Here is a 27,943-nt window from a genome sequence, read left to right on the forward strand (position 1 = left end):
TGAAAAACGAATTAAGAAAAGACAAATTCTGTGTTTTTCATTATGTTTCATTCTAAGAACAAATGCGTCGTCTGCTTTCTCTCCGTAAAGTATGCTGAAACGCAAAATATTAGCCGCATAGTATACAATGTGTTATTGTTGAAAATTAGTTCCAATCAGGGAATTAGTTCTGATCAGGGAAATCGGTTCTGACCAGGGCTAAATCCAGTTGTCAACAGTAGTAACATTCACCCTGGTTGTGTTGACAATGGACACTAGGGATTCCGCAATGCTTTAGATATAGTAGAATGATAACATGTATTTCACACAAAGTGAGACTGAAAGGTATACAGTCACCTATAATCTAAATATGCCCGTATATGGTCGAAGGGGCGTTCCTTGGTATTCAAAATGCCTGTGTGAGGGCGCTGTTTTTAAAAAGCGGCCACCCGCTTAAAATCTGTGATTGGTTAGATTTTCTCTTTCCATGGTAACTGTGGCAAAATTGGAACAGGTGACAGTTAAGGTAGTATGCGCCCCAAACTTTTCTCAATGAAACTTTGAACCACTAGTCTTACCAGATCAAGAATAAAAATCAGGAGTCACATTGCAAAGAGAAGCAAATTGTCGAACATTACCGACATTATTTGAAATTGAAAATGGCCGCCATTCATGTGTTAACTCGAGGGGTAAAACTTGAAAAACTGAGACGGTGAAAAATGTTCTTACGGCAAGAGCTTTGAAATGAGCCCCCATAAGTGGTTGATCCGATAAGAATTGTAAAAAATTTAGAATCCAAATATTTGTTCCATCTGGCGCATTCTACCTTAATGAGAAACATGTCAACAATTAGAGATATTAGGGGACTTTGATGACAGTATTAAAGGATAAAAAATATTAAACTTATCAGTCAATAAATATTACAAGTTTTTTCTTAATTCTTCTCTTTATTTTCAGTCTTTCCAATAAGAATCTCTAACTTCATACATTTTCAAAAATGTGAGAATTTCAGGAGATCATAATAAAAATTGAGTTAAGTCATCCCTAGAAACCCACACTTATTACTTTACATTGGTTTCAGCGAGCATGATATGTTGACAAATATCGATAAAAGCAACAGTAAAAAATTACATATTTACAATTTTTATGGTGATTTGAACATGTCTACATTAAGGCATCTCAAGAAATGTATTACGACAAACAAACAAACAATCGATTTTGACGTTGGTTTAGTGAGAAGTTGGCTGTATACGGAATCACTGAGATGACCCAATTACCATACATATCAGCTTGAAAAATATGTAAAATCTCGTATTTTTCCGGGTTTTTTTCCCATTTCGGTAAAACATTACTGACACTGCACCACCGACAAATTTCAAAGTCGATTCGTGGGTTCCAAGGGACAACCTAATTCTCATAATTTTACGCAACGAAGAAAAGTTCATATTTTCAGGTAGCCTTTAAAGTGACTACGTTCCTTTTGCTTCAGTATTTCATGCCTGGTATTTATGAAATTTTGCATTCCAGTATTTTAAGGATTCCTTGAGTAGTTAAAGTTGATAAACAGAACATATCTAAAGAAAACATTTCTCAAAATATGCAAATACCGCCCTCCACCAATGCAATAAGGTAATATACGAAAAAGATACATGTAAGTTTACCACTCTTTGTCGCTATTTTGATAAAATAAACGGAATTACAAGAAATTAACCTGTTTGCAAATAATTTCTAAGCACATTGGTATCTTTCCTAGAATAAATGCGTAAAATTCCAATTGGGTGATCTATAATGTATTTTCAATTTTTTTGAAATTTTACATTTCAATATGTTCCAGAGTGCCTCTAGCGCAAAATTTTAATTGTAGTTGATAAACTGAATAAAACCACACAAAAGTATTTCTCAAAAGATGTAGATACCGCCCTTCACCACCACACAAAGAAAAGGTGAAAATATGAAAATGTGATTTCCAATTCACTAACCAATGTCATTGTTTGGAAAGCATTAACAAATCCATAAAAAATAATGTGTTCTTCAGAGATAAATCGTCTATTTGTTTCTTTAACATCAGAGAAAAATTATTTCATATAACCGTATATATTGTTTCAAGAATAAATGAGTACAACACTTCCCTGTTAATAATACGTCTTCATGTAGAAAATGCACTAAATCCCAAAAAGCCGAAAGTTTATTAGTTTTATTGATATAATTTCATTGTGGCGAAAAGATTCATTATATCAGTTGAATTTGGTCTGTTTTCTGAAATGTTACATTTCAATATTTTAAGGATTCCTTGAGTAATTGAAGTTGATAACCAGCACAAAACTACAGAAAAAAATCTCAAAAGATCCAAATACCGCCCTCCACGAATGCAATAAGGTAGAATACGAAACAAACACATCTACGTTTACTAATCGTTGTCGCTATTACGATAACATAAACGGAATTACAAGAAATTGATGTGTCCTTCAGTTTGCAAGTAATTTCTTAGCACATTTATATCTTTCCTGGAATACATGCGTACAATTCGTACAATATCATGTAATTAGTACAACTTGTTAAACTCCACAATCACACAATTGTCACTGAATGATCTATTTTGAACTGTTTTAAATTTTACATTTCAATGTAAACAGTTTCAGAGTGTCTTGAATATAAAATTTTCATTGCAGTCGATAAACTGGACAAAGCCAGCGACCCTACAGTTTTTCTGAAAGGATGCAGTTACCGCCCTTTCACCACTAGGCCTACTAAGAAAAAATAAGGCCAAAAAATGTTCCTGGTCCTTGACATTCAGCAAGATTTCCCTTTCTTTTTTATTCCTAACAATGCTGGTTTGGCACTATTCATGCAACAGTTATTGTCTTTTATCAAAGGCTGCATAATACTTCCATTTTCATTTTAGCATTTTTGGACATGCGAACAGGGATACCAAAGATAGCTGTACTGATGAGTATGTAACCCCCAAAAGTCATGACGCGCATGTTCTGAAATGACGCGCGCGGAGACCAGAAACGATCTTTTTGCCTAAAATATGAAAGTGTGATTTCTCCGTTCACTAGTCAGTGTTATTGTTTGGAAAGCGTTAACAGATCCATAGAAAATTGATATGCCCTTCAGAGATAATTTGTCTCTTTGTTCCATTTCCTTTAGACTGAGATAAATTATTGCATATAGTTTTTTATAACATTTCAAGAATAAATGCGTAAAACACTACCCTGATAATAAGATGTTTTCATATAAAATCCCCAGTTAATAGAAAATTTTGAGAATTTGGTATTCATACAATGTGATTGTGACGAAATGATTCATCATATCAGTTTAATTTGATGTTAGACGTACGGCTAAACTAATCAGACTGCTACATAGATTGATATACAGTGCAAGATCGACTTGCCTCTATGCCAATGGCACGGCTTTTTTACGACTTTTACTGTTTCACTGAATCTTGCTTTGTTGGTTGTAGAAAATACTCGGGAAAACATCGTCATGGACATTTCCTACGAGAAAGACGGCACCTATGCCGGCGCAAGCTTACGGTCCTTTGCAATGAAGAGTACACAATATCCAAGCGAGCAAAGTCGCTTGCTATCGATTCCATTACTGATTTCGATGCGCTACAGCAACGCTTACTGCTTTTCCATTAATAAAAATAACTGAGAGCAAAAATTTGGAGACTCAAAAAATATGGTCACATCGCTAAAATTATCTGTGATGTCGGTCATATGTCATGTACTTGACCCTTTTCACCAAAGTCATGGCACTGTGGTTATTAGTCCCCGTGGACGTAGTAGTGCGTACATACGCAGGTCAATTTGTTTTGTGATCCGATCCAACATGATAGCCATTTTGTTGCGAACATTTAACGTTCACAGTCATCACGCCGACACGCCTGAACAAATCTCGTTCGTAGGTCGTTTAAGGACAGTGTATTATGACATACAATGTATAATGGTATACAAGTGGCCACTTTTTCACGATATTTCATGTAAAGAGCAATCGTTTTGACGTGGCTGACTCCATTTCATTCAAATATGGTACAGTGGCAATTTACTGTGGTTTTCATCTGCACGTCGACTTTTGTTGTGATACGACCAAATATGGTCGCTGGATGATAGTTTTCTCTCTGCTTGGAACCATTACCCGACAGACATGAACAGATCCTGTTTTGATTTTGTCAAATCTGAGCTGATCGATTTTCATCAATCTTTGGTATGAGAACTACGTCCTATGGTGTACATATCTATGTCAATGTGAGTTTAGAAATTATAATATATTATGACATACGTCGACGTCTTGCTGAAGCATTTTTCAAGTATCTGCTTGTCAACAAATACAGCACTGGAACCAAAGTAACCAGCGTTTGAGATTACTGTGATTTTTTATTGTTTCAAACTGTGTATTATTGTCTAAGTTTTTGAGCAATGACAAATTTGAAATAATTATAGTATCCTAATTGTAATTAACTGAACTACATGTATGTCGGTGATTCACCAATCACAGACAATAGGTGTTACAAGGATCACCAGTTCCAATAATAGTTGATCAAGTGGGCACTATGTCATCTACGATGACTTGTGGTTCTTTATCTGCCTCGAATCTCTTGGAGCAATCTGATTAAAATCAAAGTTCGAGATGGCTCCGTCGTTCATGCTTTGCAAAGCAAAGAAAAGAACCAGGCTAAAAACTGGGCCATCTCCACATCTGATTTTGATCAGATTGCCGGAGAAATGACATCAGCAAAGAGTGCACATGAATCTATGTCCACTAAGCCTAAATACAAAGTAAACAACTGATGAAGTGCTATATAGTGTAGAACGTAGCGGACACATAATGTTCAAAGCGCTTGCTAGATAGCCATTTCTTCGGCTGATTCAGAGCGAATCACTAACTTAGGAATATCTCCGGCAGAAAAAATCCCACAACTCCGAAAGCTCTAAGTGTCTCGATCAACGTAATAAACAATGCTACTAATTTTTATGTCAAAAACTGGAATTTTTTGAATTTGTGTAAATTTTTTTATATTTGCAATATTTATACTACCGGTAATATAAATCCAAATTTGTTAACACGGTTTGCTGTTTCCGGAAAATTACTTTTCTGCCCCACCAACAGCACCTTCTTCGATATCTTCAAAGCCTTTGTTTTGATTTCCTTCGCCATCTCCCTCGGTAAGGTGAGTGGCCGCCTCCTCGTCTTCAGCCGACTTACCGCCTTTTTTCTCTTTCTTCAAATCCAGAAGATACGGGTCAGTGGGGTCCACTGCAAGAAAGTTAGGGACTATTCAGCTTAGTATTGTACTATACAATGACAGGACAACACAAATATACATGTAGCAGCTTAAGCCGAATAAATTTTCTGTTCAAAGTTCGTTAACTCGCCAGGTGTTAAATAGATTTAAAAATATTTGCTTTGGTGACGACATTTTGATTGTTATATATATATATATATATATATATATATATATATATATATATATATATATATATATATATATATATATATATGATCAATTTCTCAAACAGAAACTTGTTGGGATCAAGCCTCCATGCAAACTCAAGTCACCCCGGGAATCCATTAGCCAAACTTAAAGGCAATTCCAGAGGAGCTAAATGATTGCAATGCACTTGCCTTTATGTTTCTCAAATTTAGAAAAGTAAACGGCATAGAAAGGGAGTCGAATTTGCAAAACAAAATCCATCATTCTATCAACCGATCTCAATTAACGTCTACCCGCTAGTGCCGTGCTTTCATCACCTTGTGAGTCTTACCTCCAGCATAGTGCCTTAGCTTGACTTCACGGCCGCTGATGATATGAATGGCAATGCTCAGCATAACAACCATCACAACTCCAACGCTACCAAATACAATGACCGAGATGTAGAGGGCGTCGCGTTGTCCAGTCAACCTATCAACCTCTTTATTCTGCTCTTCACATGGGTCTACTTCATCGTTCACTGTTTATCGTAGCAAAGGTGTACATATTATTGGGTGATATTAGCTCCGAGTTGCAGGTAATAGCTTTCCAAAATACTGCAAGGCACTGCACAATGGTCTCTTCCTGCCACTTTATCACAGTTGATACAGTATAATTTCTTTTAAAACTTCTGTAAAGTTGTTTTGCTTATTTGTTCTTGTGACGTGATTGATGTCAAATACATAAGTATGACCATGCACTGCTCACCGTCTAGTTTATTTGAACAAACTGAAAATAATTAGATCCTCGGATAGAGTGATCTTCTTCAGAACGAATGAATGATCTGACAATTTTTTTCGACATCGTTAAATGCCACAAAGATATGAAGTGTCCAAGCATGGGAAGGACTGTGGTGCAAGACATGCAATGAGACAAAGTAAGATTGTTTGTAAGAGCGTCGATTCTTTGACCAGGGCGACCGATGACGTCATCATGGAGATGAATGTTAGGAAGGAAATTGAGGTACAAATCGACCAAAAATCGAAGAAACGCCTTTACAGATAATCTTGAATGTGTTCTTCACTTGAAGTTTGGAACGGAGTCATTCTGGATACCTAGACAACAATCATCAAAATAGCCAACATCGTAAAATAGGAATCCTAACGAGCGACTAGTTGATCTTGTCAACGACATCGTCGTAAACCAAATGCCTCTTTACGGCAACAGCTCAGCGCTACCCGTTAAGAGATTTTTGATTTTTGCGTAGGTCAGCGGAGCGGAAATTATTGCTCTGGCTCGCGAGAATGGTCAACGATAGTCTAATGACAAATGTGCGCACTGGTGTTTCGTGTTATACAGCCAAAAGTTGAGCCTGTTCTTACAATTATTTTTTTGAATTAGAACCAGGGCAGCACCGTTCTGCCTTGAATGCGTATCTCCGCCATCGGAGATTCAACAATGTCAAATGAGCGACAAAGTTCAAATTCCACATTCAACATATCTGAAGGTCACTGGCACGATATTTGCAACCTGTTATTATACTCACTTGGTTCTATGTAGTTGTCAGAGTAGCCTTGCTGCAATTGCTCCCGGGAAGCCTGCTGTTCTTTTTTGTTCACATTAGCTCTTGACCCTGAAACAAATGAAAGTTGCTCGTGAACGTACAGTCACACACACATACATGCATCGTTCAGCCTGTTGTACTGTGCAATATAAAAAGTTCAAAGATATATTTGCCTCCCACACTAGCGCACATGTTGTCAAGATATGACATAATGTGCATTTGTCTTGTTTTTGATAAAAACACGATTGGAACTAATTTGGGAGAATTTGATTTTTATATTTTTCAAATTTCTCAAAAGTGTTAGGTGCCCTATAACTGAACGTTGCGGTTTTACAAATTACTCATAAAAACAAGTGCGTGACGTAAAAAGAAAAAGTAGATGAGCTTACATTTGCAGATCAAACCAACACTACTTCTCCATCCAATTATCCCAAATTAGTTCCGATCGTGTTAAATTGCATTTGCTTCATTCCATGCTTGTTTCTGTCTACATCCATGTCATTTTATCTCGAGCTTATCTCACTGCCGAGTTTATTTCATAGGAAATTAATCACGTACCCCTCGTATATTTGACAATAAAGTCATATTTGTCTGCTAGTTCCGGCCCTAGATCCGCTTCAAGGTACTCCATTATGATGACGTTTGTTGTTGACTCCACAGATTCAGGTAGTGTATTATAGCAGTACACTCCGAGTACGTTCGATAGAGTGCCATCGTAGATAATAACTTTGCCATAACATTCGTCGGTCACAGTTGATACATCTAGTGCTGTTTTGCGCGCAAACTGTAGACGGACATTGTAGTCGCCCTGGTCACTTCCAATGGTGTATTTGCACCACTTGTTGTCCGTGTTTCGAGATGATGTCAACAAACCCGGGGCCGTCAAAGCGGTGCCACATTCTGGTGAGATAAAAGTACACCTATCAGACCTCAAACTTTGATTCAGTGGTAAATATGCACATGCTCAAACGAGAAACTGTTATGATATGACAATCAGCCGAAATGCTAGATTCAGATATTTAATAAAAAATATGGAGGTATACCAAGCAGTCATTTGGGTAAGATGATGATTAAATACAATTAAGTCGCTTCCTTTTTACAAATTACTGGATGGTATACACAGTACAATTATTTTATCTGTTTCATGCAAGTGATAGATTAGATATTTATATCTGAAAACAACAACCCTTCTCAAAATTAAAGTACGCATGACATCCACCAATGACATCTCTTGCAGTCACGCTACAGTCTATTCTGGTATCTCAAAGTCTGATGTTATGATAATTTATCTCCGATTATATTGTATTTAATGACGTCAAATGTGGAAATTATACGCATAATCATCGCCATGTCGTGCATGTCTTTTTTTTCCTAGCGTGCATAAGTCTATTTTCTACCATGCGATAACGCGCCCTCAACGTTCACGGTATTTGAAAATGTTCAACAATTATGAAAAGCAACAGGTGCAAAGATGAACATGAACAAGGGATTGAGAATTCCAACGAGATGTCGAAAATTTCGATGATCGGGTTTAGAAATAGTACTACCTTTTCCACAAGGACTCCCGAGAGTGAATTTGCCAACATCAAAACACAATCTTCTCTGAAGTCATACGGTACAACTATTAAATGAAGAATGAAGGATGTAGGCCCTATCCTCTTCAATGAAAAATGGTCGAAAAGTGATGTCATAAGACTAAAATATATCTGGGATGATAACAGAAATAAGTGGCTTGAACAATGGGAAATAAATGAGAAAATTAGGGAGAGACAATCAAATATAGATAAGAAGGAATTAGTACAGAACATGAAACACTACCAATAAGTTAAACCCTAATTTGAATGGATCAACGTACGTGCACAAACGTGCAAACGCGAACAGAAATATGTGTATTTCCATCGGCGTTTGTACATATAATACGATTGGAACTAATTTGGGATAATTGGATGGTGAAGTAATGTTGGTTTAATCTGCAAATGTCAGCTCATCTGCTTTCTTTTTGCAATACGTTCGTTTTTAAGGGTAATTTGTAATATTGCCACGTTCAGCTATATGGCACCCAACACTTTTGATAAATGTCAACAAGTAAAAGATTCAATTCTAACAAATTAGTTCCAATCGTTTCACGTGGGTTTGTTTATACCGCCATCACGTGATCTCCTAGCCGTACTGAGTCTGTAAAACGCATCGTGCCCTTTTTATTCCGGGGCAGAACTATTCTGCTCCACACTCCTGGAAACGAATAATCAGATAAGATCAATCGTACAAATATTTGATATCCTCAAATTAGAGAACTGTGGTCTGACAAGGACATTAAGACATTAAAACGAAGTCACTGTATTAGAATTGGTTGATAAGAAATGGCATAAAGTCAAAGGTCAAATTGGTTAAAACTGAGCTGAGTTTCTCCTGTCGATTCAACCCAACAAGAATCGTAAGCAACTCAGTGAATGATTTGAATTTGAAGATATTCCAGAGACCTAATCACACGAAGCATGGCTAAAACGTTTAATTTAAGTGACGAGAAATGTCATATTTGTGGCCAAGATGAAGCCTTGGAAGATATCTTATTTGAATGTAAATATGTGAAGAATCATCAGAAAACATAATGTTAACAACAGCACCAATATCAAAAGATTATAAAATGCAGGAATTGAAAAAGACAACAATACAACACCAGACATTATCTATTGTATCACTTCTTATGTGAAATAGACCATTTTGAATGTAAGAAATCCATGCAGTTACTTTTGATTTGATTAAGGTTATCCGTCAATCCTAAATTATGCAACTCAAATGACACGTGTCTTCATCGATGACTACTTTGTATTTATTTATAAGATGATGAACAAAGTCGATGATGCCCGTTAGACTTGAAGGCAAATAATGCGCGTTGAACGCATTCCTATAACGATGTTAGTTTATTGATATTTCTTTTCTCACCTTTCAAGTTGAAAAGCTACTTTTCCAGACCTATCTTAGTGATTTTATTTGTTTGCTTAACGTATTTGCAGTTATGTCATGTATGTAATAGACCTGGCTTTCTTTGTTATCAAATAAACTTATCTTTTAGAATAAAAGCCGTCGAGGGGGTGTGCGAGTCTAACTTGTAATAGCCCGCTTGCAAAATACAGCTAATACTGAGGGCGGATACAGACCATGTCGTTCACCATTCAGGTACCAAAGGAATATACTTCCATGTTACATGAACAAAACATGGACGTCCAAATCAATTAATAATCATAATGAACACATGACTTGGACGATTTATTTAAAAAATGTTGGCTTGATCAATTCATTCAGTAATTATGGTTTGACCAAAATTGAAAAAAAAATATCCTTATAAAATTTACATATGTGGTATACCACCACAATTGGAATAAATCTGAGTAAAGTCATTCTTAGGCACTATCAGATAAATGGTTTAGTAAAAGGTGTTTACCTAAAACGGACAAACTATCAAAAAAGCGAAATACGCAAAATATGATGATCATATGAACAAACAGGAATTTAAAAATCCCTCGGAAAGTACGAACGAAATTTCAAAGCTATCACTTTTCTCACAAAAATTGCCATAATTCCTCAGTGATAGAAATTTGCAAATTTACACCAAATGCAAATAATAAACTGTCAGATATTTCGTGGTCTATTACTTTTTATGGTAAACTTTGTCACCACTGTCCATTACATCCACAGCGTACAGTGACATGTTATTCATAAAAGTCCGAAAACTGTGCAAAGTAAATTAAGGCCAACTTGGCAGCTACATCTGCACTCCATTTTTTGCAGAATCCAATCGTCAATTTTTATAAGTGATGCGGAGCTTACTGGATCGGCGACTGACCAGTGAAGTCTGTCGTCCGTCAGTCGATATCTGACATTCGTCAGTATTAACACTGTTGTTGGAAAAATTATATGCGTCAATTCTCAATATTGATATTTTCATGGAGTTTGGATATCACACAGTAGCGATTTTGAACTTTTTGCAGTCAAATCCACTTACTTTATTTCCTTGCCAAAGATTAGAGTATTTCTGTCTAAAACTGACTTCAGTTCAGTAACTGGGAATGAAACCGATCTTGAGTAGTATCTATGGCTGGGAAATATATGGAATAAAAACAACTCACGAGTCTCCGGCATGATTGCCAACGTTAGCATTGAATTGTTAAGGTCACTGACACTCTTAACTGTTATCTAAAATCAAAGGTCCAATGTCATGTTGCAAAAGGATCAAAGGTTGAAAAGAAACTTATTAAAATTACCTACCTGAGAGATTGACCGCATTTATACAGCTACTTATGCATAACAGGGCAACAAGAACACTGCCCCGAAATTCCATAACGAAGAATTAGTCCCTGCAATGCTTGGAAAGAATCTGAAGCAAGAGAAAAAATACCAATGTTCATGGACTTAGTTTCGAAAATTCCCAGTGGAAACAAGAAGAACTTTTAAGATTGTTCTCAGAATCCTTTTTATGCTGTCTTTCATAAGACAGCAATTCAATTCCTAAGCCTCTGCTGATTCATTCGTAGCGTAAGTTCGCTCTCAAGATATGGTTGTGATTTGCATATATGACTAGATAGTAGCAGACAAAGCAGCAGCCATACAAAAGGTGTACGGGCATGTGAACCCCGAATGGGTCATTTTTTCACAAAAAATCCCTACAAATGGATAGTTTTACGATCTTAAAAGCCTAAACATAGGTTGATAGCAAAGTAAAGGTCCTGTTCTTTAGCAAAACCTTCACATGCAATCATTATCTTTACTTTGTTTTATAACAATCTTCTCTGCAGTCGCTTGCCTGTTCACTTTGAAAATTGGTTTAGAAGTAGACAAGAATGTTCCTTTCGGTTTTGCTTAAATCATGACAAAATTAGTAATTTTCATCAAAATAAAAAAATCCTCAGAATCTGTTCTTTCTTTGAAATTTGGTTTTAGTGGGGTATTCTTATTATGTAGGTGCTTGTAACCTAGACTTGCGTCAAGTCTGTGGGATTATGTCGTAATGAAATTAATATTTATTTTAAGCAAAGTTGTCTCGATCGCGCAATAGCCATATGATCTTTTGGCAAGCACAAACCTACACCAGGTCATAGTCCATTCATCACGTGACCTGGCCAAAACACATATCCGGAACGTAGGAAAATATAGAAACAGATAATACGAATAGGAGACAGGGAATGACTGAATAAGTTGAAAGTCTTTATCGAAAACGTAAAAACAAAAAAGTCAGTGGAGCAACTAGTGTACAAGCCTATCCTTTAACCAAAAGGAGACTCCATGAAGCGCCTAAGGCTGCGTTCACAAATAACGATTAGGGGGGGGGGGGGCTGGAGGAATCTTGATTGAAATCTTTTTTTTTTCAGATCCCCCCTAAGTACCCTAAAAAATTTTCAAATGCCCCCCCTCTATATGGTTGAAATTTTTCAAGTCCCCCCCCCCCAACTATCACAGGCCCGCATATTTGTAAAGGATGTGAGCGCAGAAAAAATAAACATGTATTGCGCCGTTCTGCTCACAGGTGTTCAACACTACCTGTATTAGCACTTTGTATAGTCATATTCCCAAGGCAAGTTCTTTAAATGCATCAGTGAATTTTTTAGATTTATTGGTCTAAAAGCCAACTTGAGTTAACCCAACTCTGGCCAGGTCAATTGCTCCTGTTGAAGAGCACACAAAATGCAATCATGAGAGAGTAGGAAAATTGTAAATTCTGGCTAATTGCCGTATTGCACAGTGACCTACCAAAAAATTGTTTCAAAACTACAAGACCTATATGAATTAGATGCTACTCAAAATTGACAATACCGGAAGGTTAAAATATTCCATCAAATAAATGTTTTAATCTCTGAAATTTTGGGTGTGATAATTGCAAATTTGGTTAAAAAATAAAGAATTCCATTTGGTCACATATTTTTTCTTTTAGTCTTTACTATTCAAAGTTTTACTTCTGTATCATTTTATAATAAGAGTGTGAAAATTTAGAAAATCAAGCAGGGTGACTCCATCTTTTTTCTTTAATATTTGATTATTCTCATATGCCAGAATTCAAAAATTTCTCTGTTTTCTTCCATGTGTTGCTCTCTGGCCTGATCTTGTGTACAAGTGAGTTTCACTGTCATGAGTGTCATTTGACCAAAACTCTTCTTCAACTACCATGTACATCAGAGTCAGAGCTGTCTCTGTCACTGTTCAGGTATGCAGTACGTGACAGTGACACTGCAGTAGCAGGGTAGTTACTACCCGTAGGCAGTAGCTATATTAACTGTGATAATTTTTGCAATATTTTTGTTCAGTTTTACAACTGCGTTCTTGTTCTACTCCCTACAGCATGTTGAATGTCCAGTATTCAGCTTGCTATCACAGCCTATGTATGTGTACCATGCATTTTTATCACTGACAACTGATTGTCAGTCTGGACTCCAATTAAATTATCACCAAATACATATTTATATTTATATACACAGGCTTTGTCGACAAACTAAATATTGTGTGTTTGAGCATGCTGTAGGGAGATAGCAAGAAACTGTAGTTGTTATATTGCATAGAAATATTGGAGAAATCATTAACAGTTGCAGCTTCTGCCCTGTTACGAGGCTCAAGTTTGTTGTTTACGACAAATCACACGTTTAGATTTTTTCGAGATAAAAGTCATGAAATGTGACAAAATGGTTCTAGATTTTGTTAAATTATTACTAACATTACAATATTTTGATGACATAAAAAATGGTATTCATTTTTCATTGAATTACCTACAAAACCTTGGAATTGGAAAATGTAAAACTCAAAAGGGACCCAAAAATTTTCAAGTCCCCCCCCTACAGGTAGAGCAAAATTTTCAAGTCCCCCCCCTCCACTACCCCCAAAATTTTTGAATCCCCCCTGAATTCCTCCAGCCCCCCCCCCTAACCGTTTTTTGTGAACGCAGCCTAACGAGAAGCGACCGTGCCTCTCAACAACCGGTCTATCTGATCGAAATGATAATCACTGTACACCAGGTCAAGTTGATGATTGTCTTATTGAATGCGATGTGGTGCATTTGCTGGTCTCGTTGAATGAGACATGGTTGATCTAACTCTCATCGGTCCCCATGTACGCCTAGATAGAAGTAGAGGTCGTATGATTATGCCATGGTAAGTGGGTGTTGGTCTCATCGAGATAGTTTAAATTACAATCCTTCGGGGACTGTGTTTAAATTTACAGTCAATGGAGCTTTAACGAACAAAAGTACAGAACAATGAATTTTTTTATTAATAAATGCATTAAGATGGTTTATTTTTTGTTTCGTTATTTCGATATGCCATTTACAATGTGTACTGATAAACTGCCGTTATTAATATTAACCTCTTTGAATACGAGGTCTGTAAGGAAGTACTTTATTGGTCTTGCAGCAGATTATCAGTGACGATGGAATTTTGGCAAAAATGTTTGCTTTTCTCTCAAAAAGCTACGATCACTTGAACGCTGAACAAACTGCACTTACTTCAGCCTACAGATTACATCAATGACACTCGTAATAAGCGCACTTTCCGACATGTCCAATTAATATTTATAATAATACATGTTAGAAACATCAACGATTAGACTTGTAAATATTTTGAAAGATAAAATGAAAAAATAGACAGACAAGCTTCAAATCATGGACGTACAATGGGTTTTGTCAGATAGCCATCAGGAGCAGAGTAAATCCACAGCATGACAAAGATTTAGTGGCTCGCTGCGACCACGGATGCCTTCAAAAGATAATATGACTCCATTACTTTTTAATCATGAGCATTGATCTCAATGAATTTGGCTTAATTCTGATTAGTGATCTCCAATAGGGAGCAGGTACACCAATAGGGAGCAGGTACATCAGCCCCAAACCTGTCGGCACAAACCGGTACGTTGAATAAACTGCGGCAAACTGTGTCGCATCGGCAGGGAGGGTGCTATCTTGAAACCCACCATGGAGTTACTAGTACGCCAGACCAAATTACAAAAAGAAGCTTAAAAAGGGTAGTTTTGGGGTCTAGTCTGGCTAAAGGGTCCCTATTATACGATTACATTGAGTAAACCATGGTCATTGCAACATGAACCACGATGAAAATTAATAACGTTAATGACGATAAAATGCGTGTTTAATTCTTTGTATGCTTTGGCAAGTTTTGTATGGATCTGAGACGGTAAAATGACAGTGTTACCTACAACAAAAATTATTCGGTCCTTCGTATCCATTTAAGTAGAGTAGAACAACAGACGTGTTTCATTTCAATATTCTGATATTCATTTTGCTAGCCATTGTACAATGTAAGCTTATTTATGCAAAATTCAGTCGATATGTTAACTTAAGTATGGCTTGTACTTTCGATTCAATATGTTGATGTTTCCAAGATTTGTTGACAAACAAAATTAAGGTTATATTATTCGAGAAGTGTTGAGAAGACAAACACTTGTTTGTAAATTAACTTTCAGCACACTGTCGACGTCTGTTTGTGACGATGAATGATTCACGGATTAAGAAAGGTGTGTAAGGGATCATCCAATCTAAGTGTGATCTGTATTGTTATGCCAGCGAACAAGTGGCCAATACAGCACCTTTGTAATTTTGACATAGAATAAACAACAACCGTTTCAGTTGTGGTAAATACAAATAATAAATATTAAAGGCTGGCTAATGAAGAAGGCAATTTTTCAAAGGCTGATTCACTAAATGTATGAATGAGTCAATGATATGACGTGACAATTTTCAGCTGTAAATTTTATAAGAGAATGAATATTTCACATTTAAATCCCACTCTTGTCACCTGTGTTTGAACTCCAAGAATATAAAATACAGATTCGGTTCCAGTTTCAAAACACATCACTAAGATCTTCCTTACGAACCTGTATACCAAGTTTCAAAGCTATCATACCAGCAGTTTTGGGGAAGGAGATTTCTTACCAAAAAAAGCCAAAAAATGTCCCAAGGAAAAAAAACCCAAAATCGTACACTTCATCACAATCTGTCAACAACTCTGATTTACATCATTCCAAGGACCCTGTATACTAAATTTCAAAGCAATCTGGGCAACGCTTTCTGAGATTTTTATTGGAAACGGCAAGAATTGCTGCAACAGCGCAATATTGCATACTTAGTCACAATTTGAAAATATCTGACTGAGATCATCCAAAGGAGCCTGCATACGAAATTTCTAGGCAATTGGACACGCGAATTCTTGGATTGTTGACGTCCAACGGACGAGGTTACGGATGACGACAATCTGGTTTGCTTCGGCCACATCAAGTCATTATTGATGACACAGTCCCATCCAGTATTTTACAATATACAAGGTGGCATTTATCATGCAATATACTAGGAATGGTTAATGTAGGGAGCCAATGAGTTGTTGTAATCGCAGACAGACAATTTTCTGGCAAATTGCTAGGTTGGTATGTATATATTACACATCTCTAAGTATCTACGGTGGCAGAGTACAACACTCAAGTACCTTTTGGTATAAGTTCCAAGTATTGGACATGTTTTATGTATAAGTTGCTGTAAGTTCTACGTTGACCTATGTTCAAGTCAGCAGCTAGGATAGTCAAAGCCTCTGCTTTTAACCCCTCACAGAGCTATGGTTGAGGGGGTACGGTACTCCTCAAAAGTACTGACAGGGGTGACCACGTATCCAGTATCTGTAAGAAACGTTAGAGAAACATGTTACTCTTGTGGAAATACATGGGTGAATATTTTGGGAAGACGTTCCAATTTTCCATTGATACAAAACATGGATTATGGATGGCCTTTCTATAATTTACTGTTTGGAGAGACGACCGATGCTGTGACCGCGCATTCCTGTGCAATATGACGGCTATAACGAGGATCTGTACTACGACTGCGTGAATTTGGCATGGATACTAATTATCATTTAGGACTTCATTGCAGTTGGTTGCTTTTGTAAGTATACAATATGACAGAAGTATTACATTTTTATCAACAATATGCATAATCGTAAATTTATTAATCATATGTTTTCACAATTTCGTTATGACTAAAATGCCTTGTGGCCAAGTGTATCGACAACATGGTGGCCATGCCTGTCCAGTATCATGACAACGAAGACATTTGATTTGGCCGATAATAGTCCTAAATATAACTCAGCATTTACAAATTTTCCACTTTTCGAAAACAGTAGAGTGGCGACCACATTCACCGCATGCTGCTACATTATACACATATCTACCAACAACCTTTGCTCTCACCCTTGTGACGGTTCACTGTGATACCAAACCATGCACCCCACAAACTCACCTTTTAAAGCTGTCAGTTTTCCAAAATTGCCAATCATACGCCTAGAAACGGATCACATGAGAAATACTTCCTCGCCACAAGCCTCCTTTCTCTTATGGTGGATGATACCAGTGTATGATAAAGTGGGTTGGCCACAATGCCAGATTGATGTGTTAGCAATTTCTCTTTCTTTTTACACATGCGTACAGGTTTTAACCAATAAATTTCAGGGGTGGATTCGACACACTTTCTGGGAGGGGTGTAGTTTTTCGCTAGTTTCTCTATGTTTTGACATCATTAACCACTTTTGCTGTACCATAAGTGAGATACAGTATGGCACATTAACAAATGAGTTTGGATGCCATGATTGCCTTCGACATGGAAAAAAGACAAAAAAAACTTCCGGTCATTCATCGTTGTCTCATCCGATGAAAAGCCCACAAATACATTAGAGTGATAATCTATTACATGTTTCTGTAGTTTGAGCCTTATTGGCATATGTGTATCCGAGTCGCTGCTGTATTCCTACCATTTATCACATAAAAATGACCGTCAACAGACCGTATTGTAGCAGATCGCAAAACAAATTCATGAGCATTTGTATGCCATTGAATACTATACTTGTGCCTATTGTGAACGAAATTCGTACAGAAATGTCCGAGAAATGGCTCCAGATGGACACAAGGGCGCACAGATGCACGGGCGCACAGATACACGGACGCACGGGCGGTCGGACAGACGGACTGACTGAACTCAAACTTTGAGGTCTCTTCCGGACTCTATGGACTGCTTCCGGAGGGGACTAAAATCTCTGTGTTATCGGGGTTCAACAGTCTGAACAGTATAACGAACTCCACGAATATTTTTGTAAGGGTGAGTACAGAGTTCAAGATACATAAAAACACACCTACGTCGAGTAACACTGGTTAAAAGCGAGAGCAGAGCCTTCACGATGAGTTCCAGTTGGAATAATTCCAATGTTTACAGGTAACGCGTGGTGCAATGGCGATACTCAATCCCGTAATTCCACTGTGTTCAACAATCAGTTAACCGTACCGACGGCGAAAATACAGATGCAAGTTCAGGACCTTTGTTCACGATACATGGAATCGAAAACGTTGATCGACAACAAACAAAATACAGACGTCGCTGCCGACTCCATTCACGAGGACATGTGCCCACGAATAACGCTAGTCTGACTGTATAATAGTTTAAAGTTTAACTTTCTGTAACGAAAAAGAAGACCTGAAGCGGGTCGTTCTTGCAATTTATCTCTTATCTTGTTGACATTGACTATCTACATGGCGATGGGGAAAAGACTTTTTTAGTGCCGAGTGATTTGTAATCGTACGTATAACAAAAGTAGGTGTCTCTGCTTGTGACCAGTAAAGATCAAAATATCAGTTAATGCAAATATGAAATATTTTCACCGACTTCATTGGTTTTTCTTCGGCTCGTCAATGTAAATTAGTGGAAAGGGGTTAAAGCATGGATGTAAAAAATAGATGGTTAAAGGGAGCTTTGAGAGACAAAAGCGTGAAGATCCGGCCTTATGCACCTGTGCACAGATACTTGGCGCGTTAGAGGGAAGCTAATTGAAAAGAAGATTAGGAACTTTTTGTGTGTATTCATGGCAAAGTGTTATTTATTCGCCTCGTACTGATCTCCGGCTAACATATGTTAATAGATGATACATTAATCAACCATTTATTGATTTATCTGTTACGGATTTGTATCATAAATGTTGGACAGCAAATATATTGTCAGTTTCTGCAATGAAGACTTGTCTTGGCCTGTACTGTTCGCTTAACGCGTGCTGCACTTTACTTGCTGTACACTCTACATTCGTGTACTCAGCAAAAATGTTCGAAATATCCGAGAACAATCTTAGGCGGAGTATTTCATTAAGGATTGAAATATCCCGACATGTTTACCTGTAACCATAGCCTATTTCAGATGATGCTATGGACAAGGGACAAACACGTCACAGTGTGCGCGTACTGACCTTACGGTAATCAGTTAGTAAATATTGAATCAGAGAAGAACAACGTTGTGTGCCAGGCACTTGTTGCTGTATCTGTTATGCAAGAATATACTGATGGGAGTGCACATCTTACAAATGTAAATGCCGTTCCTTCGTTTAAGCATTGGCCGAGAGTGACGTTGAAGTCGACATATGAAATGACCAAACACACACATACATATATAGGCATGAAATGTCGAAGTGGGAACGAGAAATGGCTAAACATTGGACGACCCAAAGAGAGCCACAAAGGGTAAGGCTGTGTTCACAAACACTTCTGGAGGGGAGATATCAGGGGGAGATGATAACCTATGTATGAGCCAAAATCCTCCCATAGACAATACCGCACTCGACTGAGTATATGTCATATTGTCCCCTAGGGTGAGAAAGGACTCTGAGAACAACAATACATATAGAGTATGTTGTTTATTTCACTCTATATGTCATATTGTCATTCACTCCTGTAAAATGAGATCCATACTAGGTAGAGATAATGGCAAAACAACCACCCTTTCCCTGTGTATTTGCAAGAATAAGGGGCAGGTGCTCTGGTCATGCAATTATTCATTTTATATTTGAAGTCCTTGCTCTACAGCACTAGGGTACGGGCCAATAAACGAATGAAAGTTATTTTCAAAAATTTGTGGTAGGGGTTTATACATGCTAACTTGGACAGGGGACTTTACTCGATCTAGTACGATACATTTGGCCAGGTTGATGTTAAATGTTCATCTTAACCAATGAAGATTTTCATTTCTAGAGAACTCTAAATAGAAGACATATTATTTAGAATGACACAGAGTGAACCTCCTAATATTCATGCGCAAAAAAACGACCTGTCCCCTGCGTATCGCAATCCGTATCAATAATATCTTAATTTACATATTATTTCTCATTTGACCTTTGAACTTTCATATAATACGTTTTAACCTCTAAAGTAATCACTTGGGTGAAATTCGAATATCATACTTGTTATTCACATCTGCTCTTTCAAAGACCCTATTCTCATCATGTGCATTTTACCAATTGTCAGACATTTATAAAAGCATAGATTTAGTTAGTTTTGTGTTGTAAAAAACATTACTTTCAGTTTCCTCATAGAGTGCAATGTATAGTGAATCAACATTTTCAGTGAAATTCCAAAATCAAATTTCTTGCACACACATGCATTTGTAACTACTCTAGTCTAATCAAGTACATTAATATCAATTATCAAAGTCTGTCAATACAGATTAAGCTAGTTTTATAACTTATTGTAAAAAAGCTATTCATAGTTTCTTCATAGGCTACAATGTATAGTGACTCAACATTAGATTCCAATGTATTATAATTTTAATTTTTTGGTGAAGCACTATATTGGCCACATTATGCCTTCTTTATAGTTGAGACAGTTGCACAAAAAATTATGAACCTCCCCAAAAGGCATGCGCGAAATTTCATGACCCTTCAAAAATACTTAGCGAAAAATAGCGACCCACCCTAAAAACACTGCCCCTGCCCCCTGTGATGATTTCTGTCCAGTCCCTTCCTTCATTCAACAGAGTAGCTTTCATTATCACAGTGATAATGCTTACTCAATATACTGTTATTGCACCGCATTTCATGTAATTTGCAGTGTGAACAGGCTTATAGCAAACATTTGCAGAGCGTCAACCTACGAGACATACCTTGGAATTTGAACCACTTTCACCTACGTTGGGAACACAATGTCGGTAGGTTAGCTAGTGGAGGGACTTTAAAAAATTCAATAGTGAGAAGGGGAATTTTGAGGATGTGCTAGATGGTGCTAAATTTTTTTTGCAACATTTCTAAATATTCTCTCCCCCCCCTCCCCGAAGTGTTTGTGAACGCAGCCTAAATCGTTGAAATGGTCTGTTTAATCATGGAGACGGCTCCCTTCTACCTCCACGGTTTAATAAAGTAAATGATCTGAAACAAGCACATTAGGAACCAGAAACCACAACGAATCCTACAATCCAGAAAACTCACCAGAAAATGTGCAGGAAAGTTAGATCATAACAGACTTCCTACCTTCATGTATCTGACGTATATTGAATATCAACAGGATAAAGAGCGGACCGTGTCATCTGACAAGAGGGCGTTGTACATCAGTACATTTGTTGCTAAGACTGCAGAACTTGTATGTGTGTGTGTGTGTGTGTGTGTGTATAGGCCTATGTATATATATATATATATATATATATATATATATATATATATATATATATATATATATATATAGTATATATATATATATATACACAACTGAGTTGATCAGGATAATCTAAAATATTACATTTCCACTACAAATTTGTTTCGTATAGGCTGCAGGGCCGCCTACACTCATCGGGTGGCTGTGATCGACTGAAACTTTAGGCGGGAAACGATTTCTTTTGTTTGTTTTTGTTGGCACCTGTTTGTTGCAAAAGGTTGAATAATTAGTGACTGCACAAGAGAAATTTTCTCCTGTGTCTGCAGGTCGATACTAATTCTTGCAAAAGGTTGAATATATATATATATATATATATATATATATATATATATATATATATATATATATATATATATATATATATATATATATATCACAGTGATATATATATATATATATATATATATATATATATATATATATATATATATATATATATATATATATATATATATATATATATGTGTCGGTTGTACTATTTTACCCAATTCGTAATTCTTACTTTTATTTATCGGTTAAAAGTAAGGTTGGCTGATATACCAGGCTGAACGTGTAATTCTTAATTCACAAATACAGTGCGAAGAAAGAACATTCAAATCGAAATTTGGTCCAATTTTAATGTAAATGCTCATATGAATCTATGAAGTTATTTGTCCACTATTTTGAATGCCATTCTTTGATTTTAGGGTCAACGTGAAAGCATGGTGGACCGAATAATGTCAGGGATTTAAGGTCAGCTTACCATGTAATCGTAAATGGTAAACTCCATTATGATTTAACAAAAATTAATTGATATTTGAAATCGTCAAATATAAGACGAAATATATACTGCCTAATAATTTTATATGCGAATTAAGAACAATTGAAAACATCATTGAAAATACATGTTTGTTATGTGGAGATTGTCACAAAAGTATGACGGATCCTTGTGTGGGGTGATTTCTGAGGTCTCAACATCGACAAATGTGAATTTAACTTTTCTGGGTTCATTGCTAAATTTCACAAATAAAATACTTTATTAAACACAATTAGACTTACCAACACAAACAGATCACTTTTTCAGACATCTTTGTCGTTCTGCCATCTCAGAATTGTTTTTCTGGCATGATTTTTCCCGTGACTTTGACCAACTGCGTACTCTGTCTGCCTTTCAAGTTCAATTAACCATTTCATAAATATCATATTTTCACAGTTTGGCCATATCAACATCGATAAATTATGAATCTCTCATATTCCTTTGCTTCTTCGGTGTAAAATTACGCAATTCAAGCGTTTTTCTATTTTAGTCGGATGACTTGGATGCAATATTCTGTCATGATTGGACTTGAAATCAGATCAAAAGCGTTGTAGTTTTCATATATCCTTTTCGTTCCCTATGTCAGAGAAAATTGTTATGCTACTTCGGCAAATTGCTTAATGTCTGGTCAAATGGTCAAATATAAATATTTTCAATCATGGTAGGACATGTTTGGGTGTGAACGGAGGCCAGACCTTGCGTATCAGTCATTGATACACTATATATAATACAAGTAAAGACCTGGTAATGTACTCTGAGTGATGCATTTTTTAAAATAAATAACAATGATTGTTTCCTTTGAATTTCATGCAAAATTGGCATGGCCACCGTAGCGGCGATAACTCGTTCCTCCTAGATTTTCCCAATATTATACGTAATCATGAAAATGGTTCATACATTAGGCCGTAATTGGCATCATAACATCAAATCGTATAATATTGGTAATCATGGCAGTAGCCTGACAAAAATTGCGGCGGGGGCAGAACGTAGCATAGCTAGGATTTGGGTAATTTACCTAAATTTATATATTTTATATAATGTCTGCTTTTGATTAGCAATAAACACTGAATGTAGCAATTATTATATCTATGCATCCGCTGAATATACGTCCTAGTCATTGAAAAAATTACACTATAACAAAGATACACCATATGTGTGAGATATAATATTATACCAATTGGAAGAAAAATATTTCGAGTTCAATATTTTTGGTCAAAATTTATAAAAATCACACGTCAATGACTTTGATCTGAGGTTTTTCCTCTATGGCTGTTATGAATATAAACATTTTTCATGATAATCTTTTTCTTTTTTTTTCAATTCTGACTGGGACGTGATAAATAAATCTCAAAACAAAGTGTAGAACACATAGATCTGATTGTTTAATATATCTTTATGTCCCTCGCCATTTTTGGGCGGGGTTGCGTTAACACGTTTTGCATGAAAATTTCTAAGGAAAACTCCTAACAGAAAATTTATATAAAAAATAAACACGATTGGAACTAATTTGGGATAATTGGATGGTGAAGCAATGCTCGTTTAATCTTCAAATGCAAGCTCATCAGCTTTTCTTTTTAAGTTATACACTTGTTTTTATGAGTAATTTGTAATATTGCAACATTCAGCTGTACAGCATCTAACACTTTTGAGAAATTCGAAAAATACGAAGATCCAATTATCCCAAATTAGTTCCAATCGTGTTAAGGTAGTGAATACCAGTGTACAAGCACACTAGCCAAATTTCTAAATACCTACTGACTAAATAATTTTCTCCAATTGGTTTTCCTTGAATAAACTACCGCGGGACTTAGGATATATATTTTGTGCTTCGTATACTTCAAAAGAACTATGCTAAATTACGATCAAGTCCATATTCTTAGCGCAGGGAAAGAATCTGTACTTGAATTTTCTGTTTTCACTGGCTGGCCAATTTTCGTTTAAATGCCAAACTGACAGCTGACAGGAAAATATTGGGTAATTTATGTCTCTGCTACCGAATTTTGTCCGGTGACCCCAATGTTTAATTTTGATTTCGAAAGGTAATGGATTAAATTTCTCTTACTGAAAATTTGAGTAAAAGTTTAAGTTCTTAAATTTCGAGGCGCGAACTACCTTAATTGTAACCACAGTCCGGACTGTGTTGTCACGAACTAGGCGTCTCCGAAATAGTAACACACTGTTACACAAGAGCCAATGTAGCCTATCTGAAGCATTTCGACCAAGTTTGAAACGTGAGGACCAATCACAGCCACCGGTATAAAGTTTAGTTGTAAGCAGAATTGTAACAAAATGAAGGCAAATTTTATAACTTAAGATGAATGTGTATTCAACTAGTACACTTATATATATATATATATATATATATATATATATATATATATATATATATATATATATATATATATATATATATATATATATATATATATTATATATATATATATATATATATATAAAGTATCAATAGGACGTTAGCAGTTGATCCCCAGTGGAGAGTGGAGTGGAATAATATAGAAAACTTGATTGATACACACTACCACACCCAGTTGTTTGGTCCGAACGTATTTTAATGAACTTGTGACACAACGTTTCGCTCGCCACAATAAAAACACCCCTGTAGCCACTCATTTCAACTCTGATCAGCATGACATCAACGACATTACAATTTCCGCGATAGTGCAAATATATCAGTCAGATGATAAGCTGCGTAAACAAATCGAATCACTATGGATCCAGAAACTCACCGCCCCATATTCAAATAAGTTCCCACAGCGCCCTCTCAGTCCATTTCCCGGAGGTATAAATAGCCATTCACCTGCATATCCGCACGCCAGATTCCAACCTTGGGCGTCGGACTGCAAGGTGGGTACTTTTTTCACAAAATCACATATCATTTCCTATCGAACTACTTTCTCATACAATTCCACAGTTTAAAGTTTTGTAAAGCAATGTTTTCTTAACGTTGCGTCACAAGTTCATTAAAATACGTTCGCACCAAACAACTGGGTGTGGTAGTGTGCATCAATCAAGATATCTCTATATATATATATATATATATATATATATATATATATATTATATATATATATATATATATATATATATATATATATATATATATATATATAATGTATCTGTGTATACAATTTCCATCTACTATATCTCTAAAATAAGCGTTGCTGAGCTGAGTAAAACAATTGCATGTATTTTACATTCAGCCACCCCCCCCCCCCGTATCTATATCATCGCGTTTTTTCTTTGTTAGTGATACAACACACATGGTTACCTGGTCTTTGGATACAGGGCGGTGCACTGCTAGATCGAATTGTGCTTTGGGGACCTTGACCATAAAATTTTTAAAATCAGATTCACGTGTGATGTGACTTTTGTGAGCAGTTGATAACTAAGAGTACCACTGATTTGTAACTGCCTTTCTCACAAGTACATGTAGTATCTAGATTTAGTATAGTATAGTAGTGGCAATTCGAGGGAGAGTCTCTGCCCAATGAAACACCCTTGGCTAGCCAGATTGGAATCGAATGAAATGCATAAATATCTGATGAAAATTCCACATAATACAATGACAAGTATACACCACATAATAGACAGATTGCATAAAATAATCATTGGACCACACCATATGATAAAGAGATGACATAAACATAATTGCAAAACTATACATAGTGGAAAGAGGTACATATGACAACATTACACCATAGGCGCTCGAGAAAAACGTTTTTCTGTGTTTTTTTTTCTGGGGGGTCTATGATTACATCAAATAATATAAACGCGCCACTTAGACAGACTTAGGGACCGAGCACAATTAACGGCAGGGGGGCGGAAGAGTAAATGGGGGGGGGGGGCACAAAAAAATGAGTGTTCATGGGGTGGGCCATGAAAATTCCAGGGAAGGTAAGGGGTGGGCCACCAAAATTTTTTTACACCATGACAGACAGAGAATATTTTTCAGCATTTTTGTTCCTTGTTGAAGCTGGAGTTCCTTGTTAAACTTCTTGTAGCATGATGAAATACCAAGTCTTAAACCTCACAATGCAGTTGTTATGTGTAAAATGAGCAATATTATTATTGAAAATTGACTTCATTTGTCAACAATAATAATGGTTGGTAATGATACAGAGGCTAGGTTGAAACTGGTTATTTCATCATGCTATAGGAAGAACTAGAATACGTAGTGGACACACAGGAAAAAAATACTGAAAAAAAGGAGAAAAAAATGGCATTAATGGGTCTTTTATAGTTAGCCCATGAAGGACTATTCCAATGGCAGACTGTCATTACAGTGGAGTAACATTGAATATCTTGGGTAGTCATAGAAAGGCAGACACTGGGTTGTGGAAAGTGCATTGAAATCACAATGGTCATGTTATACATTTTTCCCCAACATCTGAAAATACAGATACTCAGTTGAAGTAAAGCATAGACATACCGGTATATGAAATGCTAAACATGCATACCAGCAAGCAGACTCAAAATTAACTATGCAGTTCAGTTCAGTCTTCTCAGTGACAAAGTTCTTACTCTTTGCTGTATTTGGAAATCAAAAAGACAATGCATTCATTCTATAAACCATGGGTAATATGTACATGACCCCTGTGTGACCATTTGTTCGGATGACTTTTGAGTAAAGGGTTAATTTAAAACTATATTAAACTGTGCAGTGAACACTGTCATCATTAAAAATAATTCATGTCTAAATCAATGCTTCAACTATAACAACTATAACAGCACTGAATGAACTTGTAGATTGTTTATAAGGTATTTGGTAATTTCATCATTCTTTGAGATTAAAATAGCACAACACAATACTGAAAAGTAGCTGTAGGTGTTACAAGTAGTAAAGCTTGAACATATGTTATTTTGTTTGTTTATTATTTATATATTTATTTGTTTATTATTTATTTCAAGAATGCAAGGTTGTTTTTCACTAAAGCATATATTAAAAAATTATAAGGATTATATATATGTGTACAACTTTGTACCTATGTAATCTTTCTTTTCGGGGAGGGGGGCCACAAAAATTTTGTTGCCGGTGATGGGGGGACACAAACATTTTGCTGGTGTTGGGGGGGGGGGCTGTAAAAAATATATGCACCACATATTTTCTCTTCTAGCCCTCCTGCCGTTAATTGTGCTCGTTCCCTTAGCTACGTGTGTGTCGCGAGTGTTCGGCCTCGCCGCCTCTTCACTTGTTGGAATGGGGTATAGCAAATAGACGAGTGAGTGGGCGATGGCAGCACACTCGCGACACACATAGGGCTGCATGTACTTAAAATATTGTTTTAGATCGTTTACTTTATTCTTGTAGTTTCAGTAGATCGCTTCCTGTAATTTCAGCGCTTATCAATACTGACTATAGCCAAGAATGATTCAAATTGGTCAGTATTGTTTTTAGAGACAAGTATTTTGAGATTGACCCCGCTACACGTCCTTCTTCTTTATATCAGTAATCACATGTGAACACAAGATTTGATATCACAAAGGTTTTACCGTGTTCGGTTACTTCTTCGGTATTTCCTCCCAAATATGGCGTTGATGGTTCATCGTTCCTCGAACTGTATAGGTCTCATCACCATAAACTAACAGAGAGGTCGAATGACGTCACCTTAGGGACTGGTCAGTTTGTTCAGCCGGGGGCGGTTGGTCCATGCGGGTCACCATGTAATTGACTTTGGTGATGTGAAGG

The 27,943-nt window shown here is 36.4% G+C and overlaps 2 protein-coding genes across 7 annotated transcripts in view; both read right to left on the minus strand.

The window, feature by feature from the left end:
* LOC139151210 (ovochymase-like) overlaps positions 1-27,943 on the minus strand; it is a 61,860-nt gene that overhangs the window by 23,660 nt on the left and 10,257 nt on the right. The window lies entirely within an intron of this gene.
* On the minus strand, positions 907-27,851 carry LOC139151211 (uncharacterized). 6 transcript variants are annotated; one of them, XM_070723835.1, is made up of 7 exons: positions 18,120-18,419; positions 16,427-16,613; positions 11,223-11,331; positions 7,515-7,856; positions 6,939-7,025; positions 5,748-5,933; positions 907-5,238 (listed from the first exon to the last, which is right to left on the minus strand). In XM_070723835.1, the coding sequence occupies exons 3-7, from the start codon at positions 11,293-11,295 to the stop codon at positions 5,069-5,071; spliced, it is 858 nt and encodes a 285-aa protein (XP_070579936.1). In that variant the 5' UTR covers positions 11,296-11,331; positions 16,427-16,613; positions 18,120-18,419; the 3' UTR covers positions 907-5,068. The 6 variants fall into 6 exon arrangements, with proteins under 6 accessions (XP_070579936.1, XP_070579934.1, XP_070579935.1 ...); XM_070723833.1 differs by lacking the exons at positions 16,427-16,613; positions 18,120-18,419 and adding an exon at positions 27,748-27,851; XM_070723834.1 differs by lacking the exons at positions 16,427-16,613; positions 18,120-18,419 and adding an exon at positions 21,263-21,328.

This window comes from Ptychodera flava, chromosome 15, assembly GCF_041260155.1.
Source record: "Ptychodera flava strain L36383 chromosome 15, AS_Pfla_20210202, whole genome shotgun sequence".
NCBI classification, from domain to species: domain Eukaryota; kingdom Metazoa; phylum Hemichordata; class Enteropneusta; family Ptychoderidae; genus Ptychodera; species Ptychodera flava.